The sequence below is a fragment of the Enhydra lutris genome, unplaced genomic scaffold (assembly GCF_002288905.1).
Source record: "Enhydra lutris kenyoni isolate GAN:26980312 unplaced genomic scaffold, ASM228890v2 scaffoldscaffold15, whole genome shotgun sequence".
NCBI lineage: Eukaryota > Metazoa > Chordata > Mammalia > Carnivora > Mustelidae > Enhydra > Enhydra lutris.
The window spans coordinates 34,595,790-34,622,036 of NW_019154099.1; the positions used below are offsets into that span (position 1 = coordinate 34,595,790).

A 26,247-nucleotide genomic window follows, 5' to 3' on the forward strand; every position below is an offset into this window, starting at 1 on the left:
TTAAGGAAGATGAGGGTCTCATCTCTCTCCCAGCTGCATCTTTTTTTTTCTAGTCATCAGTCCTCCCCTCCTACCCCCCATTTATGATACTTTGGGTATCCTTTAAGTGAATCATCTTAAGTTATCTTATTGCCCACCCTTGACCCAGGCACCCTGCCCAGAAGGAACTCCTTGCTGATTGGGAAGCACTTGCTGTGCCAAAGGAGAGAATTGTCCTGATTGATGTAGTCAGTCAGGGTCTGGTCCTTGAGTGGGATGGGCTCAGTCTTACCTAAATTACTGTGAATCTGTAATGAAAGAAGGATGGAAGGGATTTTAGAAAGACCATCACATGTCTACCACAGATACCCTAGATGCTTAAGACCATAGTATAATCACTAACAGATCTCAAAAAGTTACTTGCTTTGATCAAGTCACGATAGACTAGAGACAGAAATCTAAGTTAGTGGCCAGAAAAAAGGCAACCTTTATAAAGCAAACCTAAAATATTGTTACATGTAACATATTTTGGTATAAAACTGCAAATAGGAGGCTGAACATCTTCCTCTGATGAACTGTATAGACATTTACGGCATATATTATGCTCTTTTCATACTAAATTGATGTGAGCTAGATTGTTAGATAGGAGACTTTGAGAAGGTCTGTGAAGGCTGACAAGCAGTTACCTGAAGACAGACATCTTTAGATGAAAGGAAGTAATGAGAAGGCATCAATCCAGCATGCTTAAATATTTTTCTCTCCTTCTGTCCCCCTCCCCCTCCTTTTTTTGAGGACTGTGAGGTCAGGCAAGTTGTTAACAGTCTGAGTTAAGATCATAATGACCTTTTGGTAAGGAGATAACCTTGTAGGACATATTTGTAATAAATCGATATTAGGTAAGATCTGTGTAAGCTGAATAGACTTTGAGGAAAAAAAATTTACTATTTATAACAATTTAAGAATTAGGTCACATATTTGTTGTTAATTAAAGAGCTATGAATGCAACTAATGAGGGTGCCCTATAGGACCCTTCAAATTGGGGTGCCTGGGTGGCTCAGTCGTTAAGTGTCCGCCTTGCTCAGGTGAGTCCTGCGTCAGGTCAGGCTATCTGCTCAGCCGGGAAGCCTGCTTCTCCCTCACCTTCTGCTTACCACTCTGCCTGCTTGTGCTCTCTCTGTGTCAAATAAATAAATAAAATCTTAAAACAAAACCAAAACAAATCCTTCATATTTAAAGAGGGAATCTTAGGGTCTAGTTTGTTGACATCGCAACTTGAGCTTATGAAAAGAAATTTAACCAGAGGGTGGCTGCTTTTGAACTTCATAAAATCTTTACCCCATCTGTTTAGCTTCTTTGTTCTTTGCTGGTCTTAGGGGTGTAAATATGCTCCAACTTTTTGTCCTTTAGTTTACTTAGTAACTAGCTCTTAAAGACTTCAAAGTACGTAGGTTAGCAAGGTTATTCTCTCTCAAGGCTTCCAATTTTACACTGTTTGACTGGTGACCTATCTTTAAAAGAATTAAAATTCTTTTTAATTTTAATTAATTTTTTATTTTTAACCAAGGCTGACTTCAGATACTTTGGAGCTTTTATTTTGATAATTCTCTGCAAGGCAGATATAACCTTCATTGTGTAAAACTCTTACTGCAGCTGGGAAAACAGATTGGAAATGAATGATTACATAAATAGTTTTCGTGATAGGTACTCTGAAGAATAGGGTGCTTTAAGATTACATCAGAGTCCTATTCTACTTTTGGGAGATGGGAAAGGCTTTTGTGAGAACTTAATTTTAATCTGAGATCTGAATGATAATGTACGAGTTAGCTAGGCATTTAATGTGTGGTATGGGAGGGAAAGAATTGAACATATATAGCCCAGAGTTGGTTTTTTTTTTTTTTTTTGGTATGTGATTATGTTTAATGTTTCAAGAAATAAATTAATACTAATAAGTGGATGTATAGGTCTGAAGCTCAGAGAAACAGTCTAGTCTGGCAGTATACATTTTGCCTTCTATTCTTTAATCATTCTGTTGTCCCATTAATTATCCCTCTCCTGATTTTTTCCTTAAAAAAAAAAACAGATAAAGATTCTTTATTACATTTTTCAAGTGTCTATTTTTTTTTGCTATAATTCCAGATTATTTTTAATAGAAAATTGCATATACATAAACCTAGGGGAACTATTATAATATTATGTAATATTTTATGTTGGAGAAAGCTTTTTATCTTAGAATACAGTGCTTACCTTTATTACCTCATTGCTTCTGAGATACACCAAGACAGAAACTAGAGGTTTCATTTTTTTTTTTTTTTTTGCATTTTGGGTTTATTAAAAGTTAAAAATTTCAAATTAACTTATGCTTAGTGTAAAAAATTCAAATAGTAGAGAACGATGAAGTCACTTTCCTCACCTGCAGCTCTTTGCTGTTTCTTGCTTATCTTTCCAGAAATTTGATTGCACATATGTGTTTTACACAAATAACATCTCTTATTATTTTAAACATTGTTACACTGTATGTACTCTTTTGCATGGTTTTTTTTTTTTAGTTGACACATTGTGAGCAGACGATAGCAGTTTTAAAATGAAACAGCCCTTTAAAATGAAACACCCCCCTCCCAAAATGAAACAAACCTTACTTACTTAAAAGCTTAGTTGTGCCTTGATAAAATATCTGATGAGGCTTGGTTTTAAACAGTTTTTTTTTTTTTTTTGCAGACTTGTTCAGGTGGTGGAGCATCTGGAGCTCATGGTACTTTTTGTGGAACACCATGAATTAATGATATTCTTTCATACTAAGAAGAAAGGTTTTACTTGCAGAAGTATGTTTATAGTATGAAATATAAAGCCAAACCAGAATTCTGTACTTTCAAGAGAAGAAACTGAAAACTGGGCATGATTGCCAACTCACAGTTTTTGTTTTTGTTTTTGTTTTTTTTTAATTAATACTCATTTGTTGCTTATACATTCTTCCCTAATTGTTTATGTTTTTGCTTTATCATAAGCTAGCTCTCATTAGTGGAAAAATGTCCAGAGACGGCAAAGTTTTAGTGTAAAAATCCATAAAATTAAGACAATTCTGTTAATGTACTTAATAGTGTGTTTATGTACATTAGGAAGACTCCTGTAATTTAGTTTTATTCGTAGACAATCTAGCTTCATTTGCCAAGCAACAGTGCTTTGTGGGAACCTGTCTTCTGAGCATATTGGTTTCGATCACTTGGCTCTCTGCAGGGATTTCTTAGCTCCTGCTATTACCTTATCCCTAGCAGCACAGTTAAGATAGCTCACTTCATTCTTGGGTGATTAAAATAGGTAGCTTGACTCTACCAGTTGATTTTATTGCAACTCTAATCTGTTTTTTCCTCTAATTCAGGTGTTAAATAAGGCAACATAGAATGATAGAGAACTACCACAGGTTTTTGCTAGAGCCTTATCATCTTAGAGTTCATATTAATATCATACAAAGGGCAAAAATCCCATTATATGTAGGTTGGCCATTCAATTTTCTTGAGAATGGAAGGGGTGGAGAAAATGCTAAATTGAATGGAGCCCTGAAGTAGTAGGTGTCGAGTAGGACTGTCCTGGGAAAAACAGCTCTGTGGTCATTGTAGGTATACAGCAGCCTTGAAGGAGTCATCCAAAATCTGCCTGAAATTATTTGTTGCCCTGCAGAAAAGTTAGTGTTCTAATAATTTAAAAGATCTAATGGGGAAAAAAAAGATCTAATTAAAATTTTAAAGATCTTTTATTTAGTTAACATTTAACTTCTTGCAATTACGAACTTTTCTTCCCAGTTTTTGTCTTTTGGTACTAAATGTAGTCAGAATATGGCAGTATACAAAATACCTCTTCACATACTTTTTTTTTTAAAAGATTTTATTTATTTATTTATTTGACAGACAGAGATCACAAGTAGGCAGAGAGGCAGGCAGAGAGAGAAGAGGAAGCAGGCGCTCTGCTGAGCAGAGAGCCTGATGCCGACTTGATCCCAGGACCCTGGGATCATGACCTGAGCCGAAGGCAGAGGCTTTAACCCACTGAGCCACCCAGGCCCCCCCGCCCTTTTTAAACAACCTTCATTTTTTTTTTCCAAACACCGCTTGCTGAACAACACTTTATAGTATCTCCATATATTGTCATTTTGATGTATTTAGAAAACATTTGTTGAGGTCTCTAGCTTCTCAAAAGCAAAGGTTACAGTTATTAATCTTTTATCATTTTAAGATAGACTGAAGTGCTACAGTAAAGGAGAGCTGCCAATGAAAGGAAACCAAACTGTAGTTTACACATGGGAAAGTTGGATTTCCAGCCAGATATTTCTTATGGTTGTCTTACCATTAAAAGTGATTGATAAACATCAAGTCAGGACTAGCTACAGACACATTTTAAGACAGCCAGCCCTCTTGTTATCCTTTTATCCTTCATGCTAAAAAATGGTGGCTCTATATGCAACTTTTCATCCCCCTGGTCACTGTATTAAAGACATATTTTAGTATTCATATGCTCTTGCCCATGTATTTTCCAGAAGGCTCAAAAATAGAACAAGCTAGGAAGATAACTTTTGAGGTGATGTGTGGACAGGATACAGAGCCTGGTTCATTATTGTATATATGTAGTTCCCACCCCACTTATCTCTGCCCCGCCCCCCCCCGTTTTGGCTATTTATGATAATCCTGAAAGAATGTAAAATAGAACCATTGGATAGCATGAATAAGGAAAAGTTTCCAAGATGGCGTTAATTTGGTGAACATGTAGTTTTGTTATGCCCCAATAATGGGTCCGTGATTAAAGGAGCGAGACTGATACAAAGTGAAGGTCATGTAAAGCTTTATTTCGCGCCAAGCATCAAGAATCTAACCGAACGTTCGGGGACGCACCTCTTACAAGAGAGGGCAACCCTTCTCTGTTTCACAGTCTAGCTTTTAAGGGCAAAGGCCATGCGGTTGGGCCTGGCCACGCACAGGTGGCCAATGAGATTGTAACACACACAGGAAACTCCACAGTGATGCTAGGTGACTAATTGAGTTACACTTTACCCTAGTAGACATTTGAACCAGCCTATTACACCTTGATTGGGATTGGCGCCCAAAAGGCTCCCAAAGGGCAGGGCCCATACTCCTTGGTAACCAGGGAACAGTATGCAGCCCCCCACTGATCTGGTGTCTCCACCTGGCCTGACCCACCTTTGTATCTGGGCTTTGTTACCTTGTCTCCAAGTAAATCCCCTGGGGGAAGGGGAGCAGGGACAGTTTCTAAATAGGTCCTTACAGTTTGATTTTAACTTTTTTTTTTTTAAAGATTTTATTTATTTATTTGTCAGAGAGAGAGAGGACAAGCAGGCAAAGTGGCAGGTAGAAGCAGAGAGAGAAGCAGGCTCCCCCCCTGAGCAAGGAGCCCGATGCGGGACTCTATACCAGGACCCTGGGATCATGACCTGTGCTGAAGGCAGCGGCTTAACCGACTGAGCCACCCAGGTGTCCCTGATTTTAACTTTTGAATGAATTTAGTTAAAAGGCAACCAGAGTATGTTAATTTATAGAGACACCAAAGATATCAAAATTAAAAAGTTGAATTTTGGAAGTTCTCTGTTATAGAGGTAGAGATTATTGACTGAGTTATTGGGTTTTACTGTTGATACATGGCAAATGTTCACTGTATATTATAATTTTGTAAAAATGAAACTGTGAAATGTGAGATAGGGCAGTTGAAATAATTTAGGGTGTGTTTTACAAGTTCCAAAGCTTTACTTCTGAGATCATATGTAAAAGTATCTGTAGTTACTCTTTTTTGTTGGTTTGCTTTTAAATATTTTGTTTATTTATCTGAGAGAGAGCATGAGCGGGAGAGCAGAGGGAGAGGAAGAAGCAGACTTCTTGGTGAGCAGGGAGACCATAGCAGGGCTTGATCCCAGAACCCAGGATCACAACCTGAGCTGAAGGTAGATGCTTAACTGACTGAGCCACCCAGGTGCCCCTCTGTAATTACTCTTTTTATTACAGTTATTTGAATACATTTAAAAAAAATACTTATTTTAGAAATTTGCTTACGAGCACAGGGAGAGGCCGAGGCAGGGGAAGAGAGAGAACAAGCAGATTTTCCCCACCGAGCCCAATGGTGGGGAGGGAGGGCTCCATTCCAGGACCCTGAGATCATGACTTGAGCTGAAATCAGGAGTCAGCCACTTAACCAACTGAACCAGGCGCCCCTGAAAACATTTTGAAAGGTTTTAAAAATGAGTTGGTCGTTCTGGGGAGCACATTCATGTATTTGTTATGGTAGGGAGTATTTCCTATGAGGAACCAGAGGAGAGCAATTTTGTTATACAGGATCTTTTTCCTTAGTACAGTTCATCCACATTTGCAGCATTAAGGGTAGAGATGGAACAGTGGTTTTCTTTTTTTGACACCATCACTGTTAATTGTTTAGTTGCTAATGCTAAGTATATACCTATACTTTACTTTTATTTGCCTTAACTTGCTCATCTAACATTTTTGCTCTTTGAAGTATGATCAGAGATGACTGAGTTAGGAATTCTCCTGGGTACTTTGTTCCAGGAAACATGGAAGATGCTTGGTGACACTGAGACAGCGTACAGGTAGTCAGGAGAATGCTCATGTAGGGCCAACGTAGAAAACTGTGGCAAGTAAATACAAACCTTCTAGAAAATTTACTTTATGATTGTTTGACCTTACAACTCAGTTTCTGTGACGGAATTTTATTACCTAAACCTTGGTGCTATGGAAAAAAAACCTGTCTTATTAACTTGAGAAATGATTTTAGATATGTTTATGGCAGTTCTGGTAAAATAAAATTTATGAACTCACAGAAGTATTGTGCTAGTGTGATCACTCACTAAGACATGCAAACAGCAGTGAAGTAAATTTTACTTTGTATTTAGAGGCAAATGAGTGACTATTTATTGGACTGATAGCACCAAATTATAAAGCATATTAAATTAAAGGGGAAGAAGGAGGAAACCAGTATTTCCTGTGTGCTAGGTGTTAGTGCTAGATGCTTTTCAAATATTATTTTATAAGTCTGTGAGGATTTTGGCTGCATTTAGAACTTAGACTTGAAGACACTGAGGCACAGAGAAGAGGTTTATCAAAGCTCCTTAAAAGGCAGAACAAGAATTTACATGCTCTTCTTTTTTTTTTTTTTTTTTTCTTTCTTCCCACCACATCACAAAACTCAGATTTGTGTGTGTACAGATTTGGTCTGTGACAAAATTTATTTGGGGGATTATTTTTAACATGGAATTTCTTAAAGGACAAGAATAAATTAAAATATGAAAATCGAATAATGTTGAAGGCCTGTATTATTTCTCCAAACCAAGATTCTGGTGGATTTATAAAAATGTTTTAAAAATTTTAAATAATAACTCTTTCCAAGTATATCTAAGGATCAATTATAGTACCTTTTTGATGAGCCACTTTTTAAAGTACTGATGCTTTTGGTTGACCTACAGTTAGGTTGCCTACATGTAGTTATTATCACCGCCTAACAAACGAGCATTTAAAAGATTACTTATAAAGTAAGAAGTCTATAGCCCTTACCACTTAGGTTTGATTCTTGGCCCTACCCTTCCTAGCTGTTGGTTTTTTTTTTTTTTTAATTTTATTTATTTATTTGACAGACAGAGATCATAAGTAGGCAGAGAGAAAGGAAGGGAAGCAGGCTCCCTGCTGAGCAGAGAGCCCGATGCGGGACTCGATCCCAGGACCCTGGGATCATGACCTGCCTGAGCTGAAGGCAGCGGCTTAACCCACTGAGCCACCCAGGCGCCCCCTAGCTGTTTTGATGTCTGGCAAGTTACTGTAGGTGTCTGCACTTCCGTAGGTTGTTTCCACTCCCACCCCCATTTTAATCTGTCAAATGGGGATGACGTTCTCTGTTTCATAGATTTGTTGTGAGGATTAAATGAGTTAAATGATTGCAGATCCAGCATATTATCTTGCACTTCCTGAGCTTTCGATAAATTTGTTGTGTTGAAGGACATCTTCCAGGATTTTGTATACACACTGATTCATCTTGCTTTGTAAGTAACTCTTTTGGTACTTGAGAAGACCTCCTTTAGAGTATTTTACATTTTTAGAATGTTTATTATTATTGCATTTTATTAATTCAGGTTACATTTTCAATTATTCTAGATACTAGTGTAATAGAAATGGTATGGTGGTTTAATTTCTAGATGCTTTTCTTTTTTTTCAAGGTTTTATTATTTTATTTGACAGATCACAAGTAGGCGGAGAGGCAGGCAGAGGGGGTGGGGGGAAGCAGGCCCCCTGCTGAGCAGAGAGCCCCGTGCAGGGCTTCATCCCAGATCCCTGGGATCATGACCTGAACCAAAGGCAGAGGCTTTAATCCACTGAGCCACCCAGACACCCCAATGCTTTACTTTTCTTTGTAGTACACAGTGATTAATATATTGTAGTCAATATTTACTGTAAGATTGAATGAATTTGAATCTGTTTGTAGTCATGATTTTTTTCTTTATAAATTCTTAATTTGAACTTCCTTTTCTATTGTAAAGAAACTACCAAAGTCTAAATTTCTTAATGACTGCTTTAGTCTCTTCAAAGTTTTGTTCTTTTTAAATGTTATTTCACTTTGTTTTTAGCTAAAAGGTGATCCTTTGCCTGAAATAATCTTTAAAATTTTCCTTAAAATTTTTAAAAATAATAATCCGAATGACATTAATGTTTCTTTTTCTTTGTTCTCTTAGCTCCACAATGAAGAGGATAATTCAGAGTCATCTGCTGTAGAGCAACCATCAACTTCAAACGCAGTGCCACAGAGCGTTCAGACTGCTCCTTCAGCATCAGTACTTGAAACGGACTCTTCTCCTCCACCTTACAGTAGTATTACTGTGGAAGTACCTACAACTTCAGGTATTATTTTTAGTATGAGACAGCTAGTAATATTTTTAGTAACTCAGTTTTTTTTTTTAAACCAGTACAGTTTTATTTAATTATAGTGTCTCTTAACATCTTCTAGGTTTAAGGATTTTTTTTTTTTTAACAAAAAACGTTTTCCAGAGGATAGTTTGTAAAATATTAACTTAGATATTACTTGTCTCATATTGTTGTTTTCAAAAAAAATTAAAAGTGTAAACTTCCTTATGCTTACTAGAATCTGTTTCCAATGGAGTGGCATATTCCTTTTGGAAGAAATAAATAAATGTGTATATATATACATTTATGTGTATAGATGCACATTATCTATAGATATATAGATATATGCATAAGTGTATGTGTATATATATATATACATATGTATTTGTGTTTGTGTATACCTACCTACATAGTTACAAAATAAGGTGTGAGCGGACATGTGGTATGTGTGAACGGAGGTGAAGGGTGTACATAAGATGACCATATACACATGGTAATAATTCCTGGACACAAGGCAGTGTTTCCTGCTTCCTCCTATTCATTTTATCCTTTCTAGTCATTCTAAAGAACTACCCTTATTTATTTCTCTGGCCACAATTTATATTTTCCCAATAATGCTAAGTTAATCATCATACAATTTATTTTTTATTTTTTACTTATATTCCTGTTACATTAGTTTCAGGCATACAATATAGTGATTTAGATGTTCTATATTTTACTTAGTGCTCATCATAATAAATGTATTCTCTATCTCCTTCCTGTTTCACTCATCCCTCTACTCACATGCCCTCTGCTAACCATCTTATTTATTCTCTGTGGTTAATAGTCTGTTTTTTGATTTGTCTCTGTTTTGTTTCTTAAATTCCACATATGAGTGAAATTCTCTGGTATATTGTCTTTAACTTATTTAGGTTAGCATTGTACAGTCTAGCTCCATCCATGTTGCAAATGGCAAGATTTCATTCTTTTTTAAAACGCTGAGTAATAATTCCACTGTGAGTGTGTGTGTGTGTGTGTGTGTGTGTGTGTGTGTGTGTGTGTATCTATCTTCTTTATCCACTCATCTGTCTGTGGACACTAGGGCTGCCTCCATAATTTGACTATTGTAAATAATGTTACAGTCAATACAGGGGTGGATATATCCTTTTGAATTGATGTTTTCCTATTCTTTGGGTAAATATCCAGTCATGATTACTGGATTGGGTAGTCTCTCTCTCTCTTTTATTTTTTATTTTTATTTTTATTTATTTATTTTTTTAAAAGATTTTATTTATTTATTTGACAGAGAGAGAGAGAGATCACAAGTAGGCATAGAGGCAGGCAGAGAGAAGAGGAAGCAGGCTCACTGCTGAGCAGAGAGCCCGATGTGGGGCTCGATCCCAGGACCCTGAGATCATGAACCGAGCCGAAGGCAGAGGCTTAACCCACTGAGCCACCCAGGCGCCCCTCTCTCTCTTTTTTAAAAAGATTTTATTTATTTATTTGAAAGAGAAAGAGAGCATAAGTACAGGGGAAGCAGCAGAGGGAGAGGAGGAAGCAGGCTCCCCACTGACAAGGGAGCCCAATGTGGGGCTCAATCCCAGGAACCTGAGATCATGACCTGAGCCCAAGGCAGACGCTTAACTGACTGAGCCACCGGTGGCCCAGGGTAGTTCTATTTTTAATTTTTTTAATCTCCGTATTGCACTAGTTTTCATTCCCACCAGCAGTGCATGATGGTTCCTTTTTCTCCACATCCTCACCAACACTTGTTTCTTAAAGTTAATCATTATATAATTTAAAAATATTTAAAATATGGTTTTGTATACTATTATAAATGATCTCTAAATATTTTATATGTTCATTATGAAACATTTTTTAAACCTGTTATAAAAAAATGCTTTAGTGTTAAAAAACCCTTCACTAGAGTATTTCATCTTTCTTATTTCTTATTCTGTAATTAATATCATTATTTCTCTTAAAATCATCCCAGCTTTCTCTGGTTACTGTGGTTTTATCTAGATCATAAAGGTTGTGTAAAAAGACCAAACCGTTTACTTTTTTCATTTATAATATTATGCAGTTACTGAAAATCATCTTCTGTATGAAGGTATTCTCACTAATAAATTAGCAGATGCTTACTCCTTTTATTTGTATATAATGTTTATTTGATCACTATGCTTGTTTAGTGCCCAGTTTGACAGAGAGTTTTTATATTGATTTATAGCAGTTTTATTTATCTTAAAATTTAATAGCTGTATTGGTGCTTGCTAAAATTTATAATGGGCTAAATTTTCTTCATTATTCTTCAAGTTTCCAGAATACAGTTCAGTGAATTTTCTACCCTTAAACAAACAAACAAAAAAACCCAAACTATTGGTAGTCTTGAAGAAAGAAAATAGAAAATTAGTTGTTTTGCTGATGCCTATCTGTGTTTAAATGATGGAAGATGCTAAGATTGAAATTGTAATTTTTTTTTGTTGTGGCCACCATTGCCACTGCTGTGTAACAAACCAAATGAAGTGCAGTATCAACCATTTTTATTAGTTCTTACGGTTTTTGTGGTGGGCTAGGCTCAGTTATGGAATTTTCTCCCAGGATCTCATGTGATTATCATCTTTTGGTGACCTGGAGCTCGAGTCACCTTGATGGCTTCCTTATTAACATATTTGGCCGCTGATGCAGGCTTTAGCTAGGGCATCAGATGCGACTGTTGGCTAGAACACCTCTGTGTGGCCTCTTATTGTGGCCTGCACTTCCTCACTGAATGGAGGCTGGGTTCCAAGAATAAGCATTTTGAAATCCAGATAGAAGCTGTATCACCTGTTATGGCATTGCTTCAAAAGTCATATAGTATCACATCTGCCAGGTTTGGTTTGTTAGAAGTGAGTCACTAAGTTTTATCTTTATTCAAGACAGTTGAGGAATTAGTCTCGACCTCTTGGTGGGAAGAGTTTCAAAGAATAGAGTAAGTTTCAGCACCGTCACAGCTGCCTACTGTCTTTCCCCCCATCACCAGACCTTTCCCTTTGTCATTCTTCTTCATTTCCATAAATGGCTCCAGGAGGCCAGAAACCTTGGAGTCATCTTTTTGGGACTGTATCCAAAATTGTATGTTTTTTTCTCCTGTAATTTTTTATGTAATTAAATATGTTACTAATTTCTGTAAGCCAGTCAACTTCTGTATTCCTAGAATAAATTGTCACTGTGCTCTAATGTCTTCTGTATTTAGATTTGTTAGTATTTTTTAGAAGTTTTGCGGTTTTATTATGGGATCTTTATGTACTGTCCTTATCATTTTAGTATTAATATTGTGGAAGCAACATAGCATGAATTGAGAAGCTTCTCATTTTTCTTTGCTCTAGAATAGTTTTGAAAATGAAGCATGCCGTTTTTAAAGGTTAGATAATTTTCAGTTGTAAGACAAGTGGAGCCTGCTACCTACCTGGGTGTTCAGTTATTCTTATAATCTGTGTTATTCCTGGTCCCAGAATTTTATTTTTACATCTATACTAAAATGACTGTAGTTGAGCACGAGAAAGTCATTCTAGAAGTTTGCATGTCTTTAATGAAAACCATTGATACTATTTTTCAGCTTCTCTTAGTGTTGTATTTGAAGCATCGGCAGGACCAATTTTCAGTGATTATGTTTTTCAGTAGGTCACTTTCTGGCTGGTTTTATAGATCTCAGCAGCATCAGTAATAATAGTTGACATTTGTATAAGGCTTTACAGTTTACAGAGTCCTCTTGAATACTCTTAAATTCTGTCATAATAGCAAGTAATAGCCTTGCTGGCTCAGTTTTATGGATGAGAAAGTAGAGCTTCATAAAGTGCTTAAGTGATTTGCTTGGGGTCATACAACTTAAGGAGCTGGGACTGGAGCTCCCCAGATGCTAAGTTTTCTGCTTGAGAACCGCTGCCTTAAAGGGTAGGCAGAAAATAAGTAGAATTAAGCAGTGGAAACTAAAGCAGTAGTAAAACAGTGCTCCTTCCCCAGTTTCATCTGTTACTGGATAGGATATTTTTGTCTGTTGAGGGAGTTAAAGCTTTTTGAAAACTCACATATCTGTTGTTAATGTAAAAGATCTCTCTCTTCTTGGATAATGTATGTCATTGTTCCAGTTTTTAAATTTCTAATTTTAATGTTAGTGCCTTAAAATTCATAACAATTGCTTTCACTTAAATTTTTCTTCTATTTTAGTCTTCAGACCTAAAGAAATCTGTTTACTTGACTGTGTGTTATGTTTTTACATCTGAATAACCAGTCATTTCTAAGAATTTATGATTCTTTTTTTTAATTTTTTTTATTTTTTTAGATTTTTTTATTTTATTTTATTTTATTTGACAGATAGAGATCACAAGTAGGCAGAGAGGCAGGCAGAGGGAGAGAGAGAGGAGGAAGCAGGCTCCCTGCCGAGCAGAGAGCCCGATGCGGGGCTCGATCCCAGGACCCTGGGATCATGACCTGAGCCGAAGGCAGAGGCTTTAATCCACTGAGCCACCCAGGCGCCCCAAGAATTTATGATTCTTATGCCTTTTTGGTGGATAACGTTCAGTATTACACTGCTACTAGCATTGGAATAAAGGTTGCCCAGCTTCAGATCCTTCGCTCTTATTGATAGCATTTAAAAATTTTATTTTAAAGTCAATATCCATTACAATACAATAGGAAAAGTATTGCTAGAATGAAGTGTGTTTTTGTGTTGGAAATGCAAGAAATTCTGATGGAGAAAATGTACAAATACTATAGTTACAATAAGGAAATCACAGAAGTGATGTCAGACATTATAGTATGGACTACTATGAGAACTTACCTGTTTTTCATGACAGTGATTCTAGCATAAGTCTAATCAGTTTATTGATCTGTATGTATCATTTTACTTGTACCATTCAATTTGGTGATAAGTGATGCAGGTTTTTTGTTTTTTTTTTTTTTTTTTAATTAGCATTCTGCACTTACTCTACTGTGTTATATTTCTGGAGATCATACTTCAAAAATAGTTTAAAAGTTGGGGAGGGGGAGAAATTCTTCATAAAAAACTAGATAGATATGGGGAAGAATGGGAAGGGAGGACAAGAGTAAAAAAGAGCTAAAAATACTCAGTTTTTGTTTGTTTGTTTTGTTTTGTTTTTAGCGAAGAGAAATACTGAATTTGCTGAAGAGATTCAGGCAGTTTCTAAAACTGACATGTAGAAAAATGAACCTCACGTGTTATCAGAACAGATAATGGGATTCAGGAAATCCCAGGGTTCTGCTACTTAATGGTTGTGCAGTACTGGGCAGATTACTTCTTTGGACCTCAGAGTTGCTAAGATTAATGTATATAGCAGTAGTATATTACATGGTTAGTACTATGTAAATGTTGTTATTCCTGATATTTTTGCTTTTTGGGCTATGAGATTATGAGCAAGTAAATTAAATTCTTTGAGCATAGCAGTGGGTACAGAGGATGCCCATATGTGGTGAGTTTCTCATTTCCCTTGTACGTAGATTTTTAGAATTTCATTCTTGATATTTTTGTTTTGTATATCAGCCTGTAGGTGATAGTTATCAGTCTTTTCCCTTTGTAGTAAATATGGGGCTAAACTACCATGTACAGTTGTAGTAGTCATTTATGTTACATAGTTTATAAAATAGGACTACAAAAAGCAGTAATAGTCTTTAGTGGCCTGTTGCAAGTTATTAAATTACATTTTTGGCTGTAAAAAATTTATGAAATAGTTTAATGGTTGTCCTTTTTTTAATCCCTTTCTTCAGATACAGAAGTTTACAGTGAGTTTTATCCCGTGCCACCTCCCTACAGTGTCGCTACCTCCCTTCCTACATACGATGAAGCTGAGAAGGCCAAAGCCGCTGCCATGGCGGCCGCAGCAGCAGAGACAGCCCAGAGAGTAAGGCACCCGATGGCTTCCTTTTGAGAGTACCGTTTTTAGTGATTTTCAGTACCTTTAGTAATGTTAAAAATAGTTCTCTGAGTTTGAGAGTGTGCATGTATTGTTTTTAGTATCTTCTCTATTCCTATTTATGTGTGTCGTCATTTTTTGGTGAAATTGGCACAGTCCTATCCATTCCTTTACCTTATTTCTGTTTCTGTTTCTATTTATTGCTATTTCTACCGATCTTTCTTTGTAGCCCATCTTAATTCGTGGGACTCCTCATCCTTATCTGTACCAGAACATTTCCCAAGTCTTGATTTCTCTCCTTTCATGTGCTTTCACCCTTCCATCCTCTGACTTCCTCACTCTAGATGCTCCACCCCATCGATGTCTTCTCTGTTGAAGTCCTTATCTCCCTCCTCATATAGTTTAGATTCTGTGATCCCTAATTAAAATCATAAATTATCTTTTTTCCCTACTCATTTGTATGTATTAGAGCCAGTCTGCTCTAACTCCACGAATGAGCTCAGTGTAGGTTAAAAATCACAGAGAATAAGTTACAAGTTTTCAAATTACGTTTGTCAGCTCACTTTGTGTGTGTGTGTGTCCTTTTACACATCCCACCCTAGAATTTTAGAACGATGGTCAAGGATTCCACCTGTCCTATCTTCTCTTACTGTCTTTGTAGTAGAGTCAGTGATAAATATGTGTATATTCTTGTTCTGGTAAAAGGAGTGACTGTCTCAGCAGTGGAGAATCAATGAGATGCATCCATGCTATTCTATGGTCAGAGAATAGATGGAAGTTATTTACATTTTATTTATTTATTTTAAATGATTTTATTTATTTACTTGGGGAGAAGAGACCACAGAGGAAGAGAGGGAGAAGCAGACTCCCTGCTGAGCAGAGAGCCCGAGGAGGGGCTTCATCCCAGGACCCTGAGATTATGACCTGAGCTGAAGGCAGATGCTTAACCGACTGAGCCACCCAGGCCCCCATTATTTACATTTTAGTGTGGCTGCAGGCAGGGCTAGAGTTTGTTGCCTTTTTTTCTTGCTTCAGACTTTTTACAGATATCATTTCAGATTCCTAGGTTCATCCCATGTTGTTTAAGAAAAGACACCCAAAAAAAATCACTTTACACAAAAAGCTAGAATCAGGTGAGGGACAAAAGGAGAGAAAGGTGATTCTATGTAAAGCATTCTTCTTCTGCCATTAGGCCAGAGCCCAGCGAGCAGATGATCTGATAGGTGAGCGTTTTTTCCTGGATGGGTTTTTTTCATCAGTACATACCTTTCCATGACTGTTCCCACTCCCATATTCCAACACACAGTTAAATGTCAACATAAATAGCTTTGGGCACATAAGTAAGGACAGTAAGCCTCAAATTTATTATTTATGCCATTTCCCTTGGAGGGTGAAAGTAAGTCTTTGTTAAGACAGTGGCATAAGATATAGCTCAGTCAATAAAGATTTTTGATACTTGGAGGAGAGAATCAGGGAGAAGGAGAATAGATCTGTAGTGTGGAGTTTCTGTCAAAATCAGTTTTAGGTTGCTTCGCACATACATGGTTGTACATGCATTATTTGCATGCATGCACTCTCCATGAATGAGAAGAGCATAACTCCTTTTCTCAGGGAGTGTCTCCCTAGAGAACTTGGAAATGGCAAATGTCCTTAAAAGGATGCTACTGACCTTGGGACCTCTACTGGCCTAACTTCCACACTATAGAACTCTGAAGAGAAAGAAGCAAGCATTGTCTTGCTTTCTGTTTTGGGAAAAGCACGAGGCTGATTTTACCTTTTGGAGAGAAAACTCTGAAATATTTCTACTCCAACCTTTCATTGTCATCATTTCCAGTGTCTTGTTTTTAGAAAGTAATATGATTCCAGTCTGAACTGGAACATGTCCAGAAGAAAAATTTTCTGTTTTCAACTGTTTCTGATATCATCGTAATGCCAGCTTGTGAAGACTGTGGAAAATTTCATGGAAAGCAAAATATAATTGAACAGAAGAGACTTATTTATAAAGACTCTTAAATTCATCAGTTTCTAATGCAGTGCTCCAGCACCCTCTTTTTGGCAAAAGATGATTGAGTATGGGTTTCTATACCTGATTCAGATAGAAAACTGGTCAGATTAGCATTTGAGTATGTATTCAGTTGTAAATGAATCTCACTTTTCTTAAATCCATGCTCATTGGGAGAATACAGGTAGTAGCCAGGAGACTTGGGAACAACACTGTTTTCTACTATTTCCTGTTTCTGATGTGCAGGATTGCATGCAAATTATGGGATGATTAAATAGATTTATAGATACGAACTCTTTTTTAAGAAGATTTATTTATTAGAGCATGTGCACTAGTGCGAACTTGCACTAGAGTGGGAGGAGGGGCAGAGGGAGATACTCTTCAAGCAGACTCCTCCCTGAGATCAGGACTTTGAGATCATGACCTGAGCAAGAGGCGGATGCTTAACCGACTGAGCCACCCAGGCACCCCAAACCCAGTATTTTCTAATGGTCACTACACATGCCCACATCTCTCTTCTGGGGAACGACACTCTTCCAAAGCTGTCTGCAATGTAAATAGCCTTGAAAAGATAGTACGAAAGAAGGGTGGCCAGTGCCTCTACCTCAAGGATGTATGGAAATATTAAGGACTCGTGGAGAATTATCTCCTGACTAGAGCCCACTATTGATGGGCATTTAGATTGTGTCTAATCTTTGCTCTTAATATTATTGCTGCAGGGCACCTGGATGGCTTACTCTGTTAAGAAAGAGTCTTACTCTTGATTCCGGCTCAGATCGTGATCTCAGTAATGTGATATCAAGCTCTGTGTCGGGCTCTGTACTAGGCATGGAGCCTGCTTAGGATTCTCTTCCTCTCTCTAAAAAAAAGCGAGCAAATCCAAAAAACATTGCTGCCATGAATTACCTTTAATACATCATTTCTTGTAAGTGGGAATATATTGTATATCTGTACAGTATATTTCAAGAGCTGGAATCGTTGGGTGTGTACATATTTTTCTTTTTTTTGAGTTTTTATTTAAATTCTAGTTAACATATACTGCAATATTAGTTTCAGGTATACTTCTTAGTAATTCAACATTTATATACAAAACCTGGTGCTCTTCACAAGCGCACTCCTTATTCCCCATCATTTTTTTAACCCCCTTCCCCTCTGGTAACCATCAGTTTGTGTTCTGTAGTTGAGTCTGTTTCTTGGTTTGCCTCCCTCCACCCCCCGTCTTTTTAACCCCTATTGATCATCTGTTTTGTTTCTTAAATTCCGCGTATGAGTGAAATCATGTGGTATTTGTCTTTCTTTGACTTATTTTGCTTAGCATAATACCCTCTAGCTCCATCCATGTCATTGCAAATGGCAAGATTTCATTTTTTTTTTTTAAATGGCTAAGTAATATTTTACCATATATATACACCACATCTTTATCCATTCATCATTTGAGGAACACTCAGGCTGTTTCCATAACTTGGCTATTGTAGATAATGCTGGTGTAAACATTGAGGTGCATGTATCACTTTTGAATTAGTATTGTTGTCTTCTTTGGGTAAATACCTAGTAGAGCAGTTGCTGGGTTGTAGGATAGTTTTATTTTTAACTTTTTGAGGAACCTTCCTCCATACTGTTTTCCAGAGTGGCTGCAATAGTTCCCACGAACATTGCAGGAGGGTTCTTTGCCAGTACCCATTGCATCTTGTGTTGTTGATTTTAGCCATTCTGACAGGTGTGAGGTGATATTTAGTGTAGTTTTCAGGAAATCTCGATGATGAGTGATGTTGGGCTTCTTTTCATGTGTCTGTTGGCCATCGAATATCCTCTTTGAAAAATGTCTTCATGTCCTCTGTTCATTTTTTAATTGCATCATTCATTCTTGGGGTGTTGAGTTTTTAAGTTCTTGGTATGTTTTGGATACTAACCCTTTATCAGATATATCATTTGCAAATATCTCTTACCATTCCGTAGGTTGCCTTTTAGTTTTTTCGATTGTTTGCTTCACTGTACAGAAGCTTTTCATTTTGATGAAATCCCAGTAACTTATTTCTGCTTTTGTTCCTCTTGCCTCAGGAGACACATGTAGTAAGAAGTTGCTACAGTTGATGTTAAGGAGGTTACTTCCAATGTTCTCCTCTAGGATTTTAATGGTTTCCTATCTCATATTTAGGTCTTTAATCTGTTTTGAATTTTATTTTGTGATGGCTGTAAGAAGGTGATCCAGTTTCATTCTTTTGCATGTTGCTGTCCCGTTTTCCCAACACCATTTGTTAAAGAGACTGTCTTTTTCCCACTGGATATTCTTTCCTATGTTGTTGAAGATTAATTGACCATATAGTTGTGGGTTGTACATTTTTATTTTTGATAAATATTGCCAAATTGCCAGCCATAGAGATCATACCAGTTTAGATTCCACCACTGATTATAAAAATTCCTCTTTCCCGTTCGATGCAAATATGTCAGTCACATCTTTCTTGATAAAATTTTCATTAATCTAACGTTCAGTTTTTATCTTTTTTTGTTTTCTTTTAAAGTTATTCTTTTCAAGTGAGCTCATGAAAAATTATTTGCTAATGTTTTTGAATACATACTTTGTGCCAGACATTGTACTAATTGTATCATTTTGTCTGTACAAGTTGAGAATATCTGATTTTATTTCAGTTCTAATCTTTATACTTAATAAAGTTATAATTAGTTTTTTAGTGAGCTCTTCTAATGTTATGTGTTTTACAGATTCAGGAGGAAGAGTGTCAACCAAGAGATGACTTTAGTGATGCAGACCAGCTCAGAGTGGGTAACGATGGGATTTTCATGCTGGCATTTTTCAGTAAGTGATTTTTCATTTCCAGATTGTTTTTTTGCATATACTAGCTGTGTTTGTATTTAAAGTAACCTAGTGAAGAAAGACAAATACTGTTCTTGTGTGTTTACTTTGTTTAAAATATAAATTGTTCCTGAGACTGAACTGTGTGGTCATACGATGCAATAAAAATCCTAGTATTTAGTATACTTATAGCTGTGTATTGTGGTCATAATGCTAGATGCTGACTCTGTGGAATTATATAAGTATGTTTCAGCTAAGTATGTTTTTGCATGAGAAATATTTCATGTCCATGCAGTGATGTAGGAGCATGCAGAATGAAACTATAAATTTTGCTTTTGGAGCAAAGGACTTCCATTTGAGTGTCTTTAAGCAGGGAGGAGGGTTGGAAAAGGAAATGTTCTGGGCAACTGAACAGAGAAATGCAAACATACTTTGTCTGGGGGGGTAGTGGTAAGGAATTAGAAGATCAGAAACCTAAGTATGATTTTTTTAACATGTTGCAGAATTCTTAAATACCTGAATTTGTAAAATGGACTTTATACTTTGAGGGAAGACTGCATTACAGTCTTTTATTTCAGTTCCTAACATAGGGATTGGCAGATAGTATACTTAGTATATAATATTATGACACTTGAATTGTTTAATTGCTAAAATTAAGTTTTTGAAATCCAGTATTTATAGAAGAAAATATATTACACTAGATATGATAAATTTCTGTCCTCAATCTGGTTAAATGATCAAGCACTCATAGAATGCTGATTTAACTCATTTTAGTATAAAATTTATTTTGATAATAAAAGTGAGAAATTACTTATTTAAAGTACTTTAAAAATAGAAAATAAGGAAAATATGTATTTTGAGTTACTTTTACGTCTGGGTAATCATTAACTCTCCATTTTGAAAGACTTTCTTGCTTCTTTTCCTTCTTTCATTTCATCTGCTGAAGTATAGAAGTAGATAACCACTCAGAAGTGGGTCAGTGAGTGGGAAAGCAGTTACATTTTTCTCTTCAAATTTAATGTTATGTGTGGCCACCAGCTAATGTATATGCAGTATTTAAATCTTGTGTCTTTAGTTAAAATTTGTAGTTAGATATGATGTACCTGTAGGTATCATGGAAGGGAAAATGAATACTTTGATTACAAATAACTATTGTTTTGTACTATTAGTCTAGTAAATGTTAATTTTGTTCTTAGTTTTAGTTGAACAGGTAAACCTTTATTATTAGTAACAGTCTTCCCACATATTTTGTTTATAAAAAGATTAGCATAAATACTAATTCTTTCAATGGTTATGTCTTAAAAATCTTAATTGGAAAAGGAAATTTAAATTTATTGTACTATATGTAGCATAAATACCTGTTTCTTAGGTATAAAAATGTGATTTGATATCATCTGTATGACTCAGAGCTTAGTGATTATTTCTCTTATTTCTATATTTCACTTCTACTATCTTCTTTTTAACCTTTTTTTTTTTCTTTAGATTTGAAAACATTTTGATGATAAAAACAGTGTTGCAAATGTTTGGTAACCTGCACACTTAGTTGCCTTTAGTTTTGACCTCTGGTGGTATATTAATGTAAATACATATTTATATTTCATATATTTAAATTACCTGCCTTTTCTACGTTTTTACTAAGTGATGTCTTTATAACTTTTTTATGCTCTATATTCTACAAATACTGCACCAATATTATAAGAGTAAAATTATAAATTATTTTCAGTCTTCATTTCTTCATATATTTTTTCTGGTAGGTTGTAGCCCAGTGTTTGAGCTTACTTGCTTTGATAAGCATAGATTTATTTGTAGTCACTACCATCTAGTGGCTGTTCTTCATATTGCAGCTTGCTATGTTTTTCATGCTGCTTCAGCTATCTAATAGCTATTATTTAGATTCTGTTTTCTATTTCTGTGGTTCAGAAATATATTTTATTTTTAAAATTTTATTAAGTTTTTAAATTTAATTTCAGTACAGTTAATATATGGTGCTGTATTAGTTTCAGGTGTACAATGTAGTGTAGCAACTCAGTAGTTTTGTATATTGCTCAGTGCTCAGCATGATAAGTGTTCTCTTAATCCCCTTCACCTATTTCACCAATTCCCCCCACCCAACTCCCCTCTGGTAACCATCAGTTTGTTCTCTTATGGTCTGTTTCTTGGCTTATCCCCTCCCCCCTCCTTTTTTTTTGACTTTGCTTATTTGTTTTGTTTCTTAAATTCCACATACAGGTGAAATTATATGGTATATTTGTCTTTCTCTGACTTATTTCACCTAGCTCCATCCATGTTGTTGCAGACGGCAAGATTTTATTCTTTTTTGTGGTTGAATAATACACTTTGTGGTGTGTGTGTGTGTGTGTGTATGGGTGTTTACACACTTCTTCATTCATCTATGAATGAACACCAGGGGCTGTTTCCATAATTAGGCTATTGTAAATAAGGAGTAAACATAGGGGTGCATATATTCTTTTGAACTAGTGTTTTCTTATTCTTGGGGTAAATACCCAGTAGTGTGATTATTTCATCATAGGGTAGTTCCATTTTTCACTTTCTGAGGAACCTCCATACTGTTTTCCACAGTGATTCTACCAGTTTGCATTCCCACTGACATGTGTGAGGGTTACTTTTTCTCCACATCCTCACCAATACTTCTTGTCAGAAACATTTTCTTTAACAGGGTTTATAACTTAAACGGTTCAAGTGATATAAGTTCAAGTTGTGTGAATAAAACTGCAGTGAATATCAATAAAAATATTTCAGATCAGAACTTTTTGATGGTTTAATTCTTCCCTTCTCTCTTACAGCATCCACATTTCATTCTCTTACCACATGTAATCTTAAAAAGTTTACACATAAATTTGGTAAAATAATAGCATGTTGATGTTCAGAAAATGTAAAGAAAAAAACATACTGTATCTCTTGATAATTTTTGCTTCTCATAATTCCTTAAAGTGTCACAGCAGAATGCCTTATCTATGCATAATCTGCTTGTATCTGATCTTATTTTTAAAAGTTTTTAAGACAATGGAATGGGAGTCAATTATTTGTTAGTTAAAAGCTAGAAATTAAGATTTAGTCCATTGGATAATTGATAGTCTGTGGAAATGACCTTGAACAATAATGCTTAAAAATGTAATGGACTCTGTTTAGAAAACTTTTCTTCTAAGGTTTAGCCTTTTGTACCATGTATGAATCTTCATATATGTGTGTTATGGTAAAAATTAGTTAGCTATTATATTATTTATATACTACATATAGTAAAAATTAATCGGCATTATTCCCTTTTTATTTTATTTATTTTTTTTTATTTTTATTTTTTTAAGATTTATTTATTTGACAGATAGAGATCGCAGGTAGGCAGAGAGGCAGGCAGAGAGAGAGGAGGAAGCAGGCTCCCTGCTGAATAGAGAGCCCGATGCGGGGCTCGATCCCAGGACCCTGAGATCATGACCTGAGCCGAAGGCAGAGGCTTTAACCCACTGAGCCACCCAGGCACCCCCCTTTTTATTTTTTTAAAGATGTCTCAATTTATTTGAGAGAGAGCATAAGTGGGGAAGGGGCTAGAGGGAGAGGGACGGAGAGAATCTTAAGCAGACTCCTTCCTGAGCGCAGAGCTCCACATGGGGCTAGATCCCACAACCCCTAAGATCAGAACCTGAGCTAAAATCACAAGACAAGACATCTGACTGAGCGTCCCAGGCACCCCCATTATCTCCTTTTTAGACTCGAGGAAAACACAGTTAAAGACATATTAAATTGTTGTAATTTTAAAAGGAATTAGAATATTGTTTTGAAATGTGAATTCGGAATCGTGAGAAATTGCCAAACTGTCTTACCAAAGTGATTGTACCACTCTGCATTCCCACCAGCGGTGAGTGAGTTTCTGTTGCTCTGATTCTCATTTAGCATGAGGTATTGCCAGTTTTTAAAATTTTAGCTGTTATAATGGATATGTGGTAATATCTCATTGTGGTTCAATTTGCATTTCCCCAAGGATTGATGATATTGAGCATCTGTATTCACTAATAAGCATTTTTGAGCACCTACTATGGACAAGTCATAAAAGATACAATTCTTAAAGAGGTTGTCTGGGCATTACACATACTGAAGAACAATACATTGATTACTTGTTCTGTCCAGGTAAAGCTATGTTTAGGTGATGTTGTATATGGTAAGTGAATCCAGAAAGGGAAAACTATAGGGCACCTGGGTGGCTCAGTCAGTTAAGCCTCAGCTTTTGGGTCAGCTCATGATCCCAAGGTCCTGGGGTGGAGCCCACATCAGGTTCCCTTCTCAGTGGGGAGTCTGCTTCTTTTCTCCCTCTGTCCTTCCTCCGGCTTGTGCACACACACACACACACACACACACACACACACATATTCTCTGTTTCTTTCAAATAAATAAATAAATGAAAATCTTAAAAAAATTGTAATTATACCTTAAGAAAGTCATATAATATTTGTATTTTTTTTTTTTTAAGATTTTGTTTATTTATTTGTCAGAGAGAGAGAGCGCAAGCACAGGCAGACAGAGTGGCAGGCAGAGGCAGAGGGAGAAGCAGGCTCCCTGCCGAGCAAGGAGCCCGATGCGGGACTCGATCCCAGGACGCTGGGATCATGACCTGAGCCGAAGGCAGCTGCTTAACCAACTGAGCCACCCAGGCGTCCCATATTTGTAAAGTATTAAAGTTACTTTGTTTATAAGGAAAAATTCGTTTTGGTCATCTCATTGCTTATAATTTAGCTGAAATGTCTTAAAACTAAAAAATGTTAGCTTGTCTTTCTTAATGACTAATTGTTTAAATGAGGGGAATTGCTTGAGGTTAAGAGAGAAATTTACCAGTATGCAGTTCGGAATTAAGTTTAGTGAAATTGATTCCTTGTCTAGGAACTTACTGTCTTTGAAACTTGGTGCATTTATATGTATTGAGAATTTTTCTGTGATTGAAGAAATCAGTGCTCGTTGTTAGTATTATATGTATATTCATTTATGATTTTCATTTGTTTATTTTCAAAACAAATATCAGATTTTTAAAAATGTAAAACTTTTTAAACTTTTCATCTTTAAATTAAAACAGGAGAAATTTGCAAAAATAATAGTTGCCATGTAACTTTCGTGTGGATTTCTCAAGTGTTAACATTTTATGTAATGTCAGTGCAATGACCAATATTAGGAAATTAACATTATGAAATAGTACTAACTAGTTTACAGACCTTATTTGGTTTTTTACTAGTTGTTCCATTGGTGTCCTTTTTATAGTCCAGGATTATATATTGTATTTCACTGCCATTTTGCTCTAGTCTGGCCTTAGTCTGCTCTTAATTGAAAAGTTTGTTAGTGTTACTTTGTTTCTTATGACTTTGATTCTTTTGGAGAATATGGGCCAGTTTTGTTTAATGTCTCTCAATTTGGATTTACCTAATATTTCCTCGTGATTATATTGAGTTTATGCATTTCTTCTTTCCTCCTCTCCCCTCCCCCTCCCTTTCCCTCCTCCCCCCCCTCCTCCTTCCACCCTTCTTCTCTCTCTCTCCCTCTTTTTTTTTGTTTTTTGTTTTTTGTTTTTTGTTTTTTGTTTTTTGTTTTTTAAGAATACCATAGAAATGATGTGCCCTTCTCAGTGCATCATATCAGGAGACAGTGATCTGGTTAGGTCTTGTTGATGGTGATGTCAGCTCTCCTCAGGTTAAGGTGGTGTCTGCCAGCTTCATTATAAAGTTTTCCCCCTTTGTAATTAATAAGTGTCTTGTGGCTTTTGTAAATTTAAAAGTAAAGTCTTATTAAAGAATAAACTGTAGTATTTAATACTGCCTTCTAGGTTATCCTGCTGCACTCTTTATGTAGACGGGTGTTACGATAAAAAGATCACTGGCTATGAGAGGTGAAAGACTTGGATGCTTCTGTCTTACCTATAGCTCTTGCTTTGTGAGTTATGTGGCACTTTACTGTTCTAAGTCTCCTGTTAGTGGAATTTAATTTTGACCTTGCTCTTCTTAAAAGACTAACGTGAGGATCAGTTAAGTTAAAATATGTGGAATGTCATAAATTACAGATTGCTGTTAGGTTAAGGTAGTAGTAATGTTCTCCTTCCCTGTCCTTACTTGAGCATTCACCTTTTAGAAAGAAGGTAAGCCTTCCTTCAAATCTCATTAACTTGTCTGACTCACTTTCTTATAAAGAAGTGCACTGGGAAGGTGAATGTGGAAAGTGTGACTGGAGCAACACTAAGCATTCTTTTCACCAACTTTTCTGAGTTAATCGCCCTGCTTCTTGCTACCCCAACTTTTTCTAAGGAATATAGGCTATATGAGCCTATATAAGTCTTTTGCTTCTGTGGATTCCATGTTGGGCCTTGCTGTGTGGGGAATAGATGCCTTAAACCTTTTAAGCTTTCTAATTTGTCTTAGGTTTCCAGGGAAACATGGCATGAATGAAGTACAGCTAAGAGAAAAGTGTTCTTGTCTTTTTTTCTAGGCATGTATATGTTTGCTTGCCTCTACTATATGTTGTTCCTAATTTTATGGATTTTACACACTAAAAGTTTAGCATACATTTATTAAATTCTTTTTTGCCAACTCAGGCATGTCATAGAGGATTTAGAATTGAATGTTTCTGCCCTTTCTGTATTTTAAAGACCTGTGCAGCTCTACTTGCTATCTTATAGGACAAGGGGCATAA

General features: G+C 36.1%; 1 protein-coding gene across 1 annotated transcript in view; it reads left to right on the forward strand.

The window, feature by feature from the left end:
* LOC111146923 (Nedd4 family interacting protein 2) overlaps positions 1 to 26,247 on the forward strand; it is a 65,206-nt gene that overhangs the window by 24,856 nt on the left and 14,103 nt on the right. Inside the window, exons 3-5 of the mRNA XM_022502686.1 lie at positions 8,705 to 8,870; positions 14,613 to 14,746; positions 19,479 to 19,572. Of these exons, the coding sequence (XP_022358394.1) occupies positions 8,705 to 8,870; positions 14,613 to 14,746; positions 19,479 to 19,572 (394 nt within the window). The remainder of the gene's footprint in view (positions 1 to 8,704; positions 8,871 to 14,612; positions 14,747 to 19,478; positions 19,573 to 26,247) is intronic.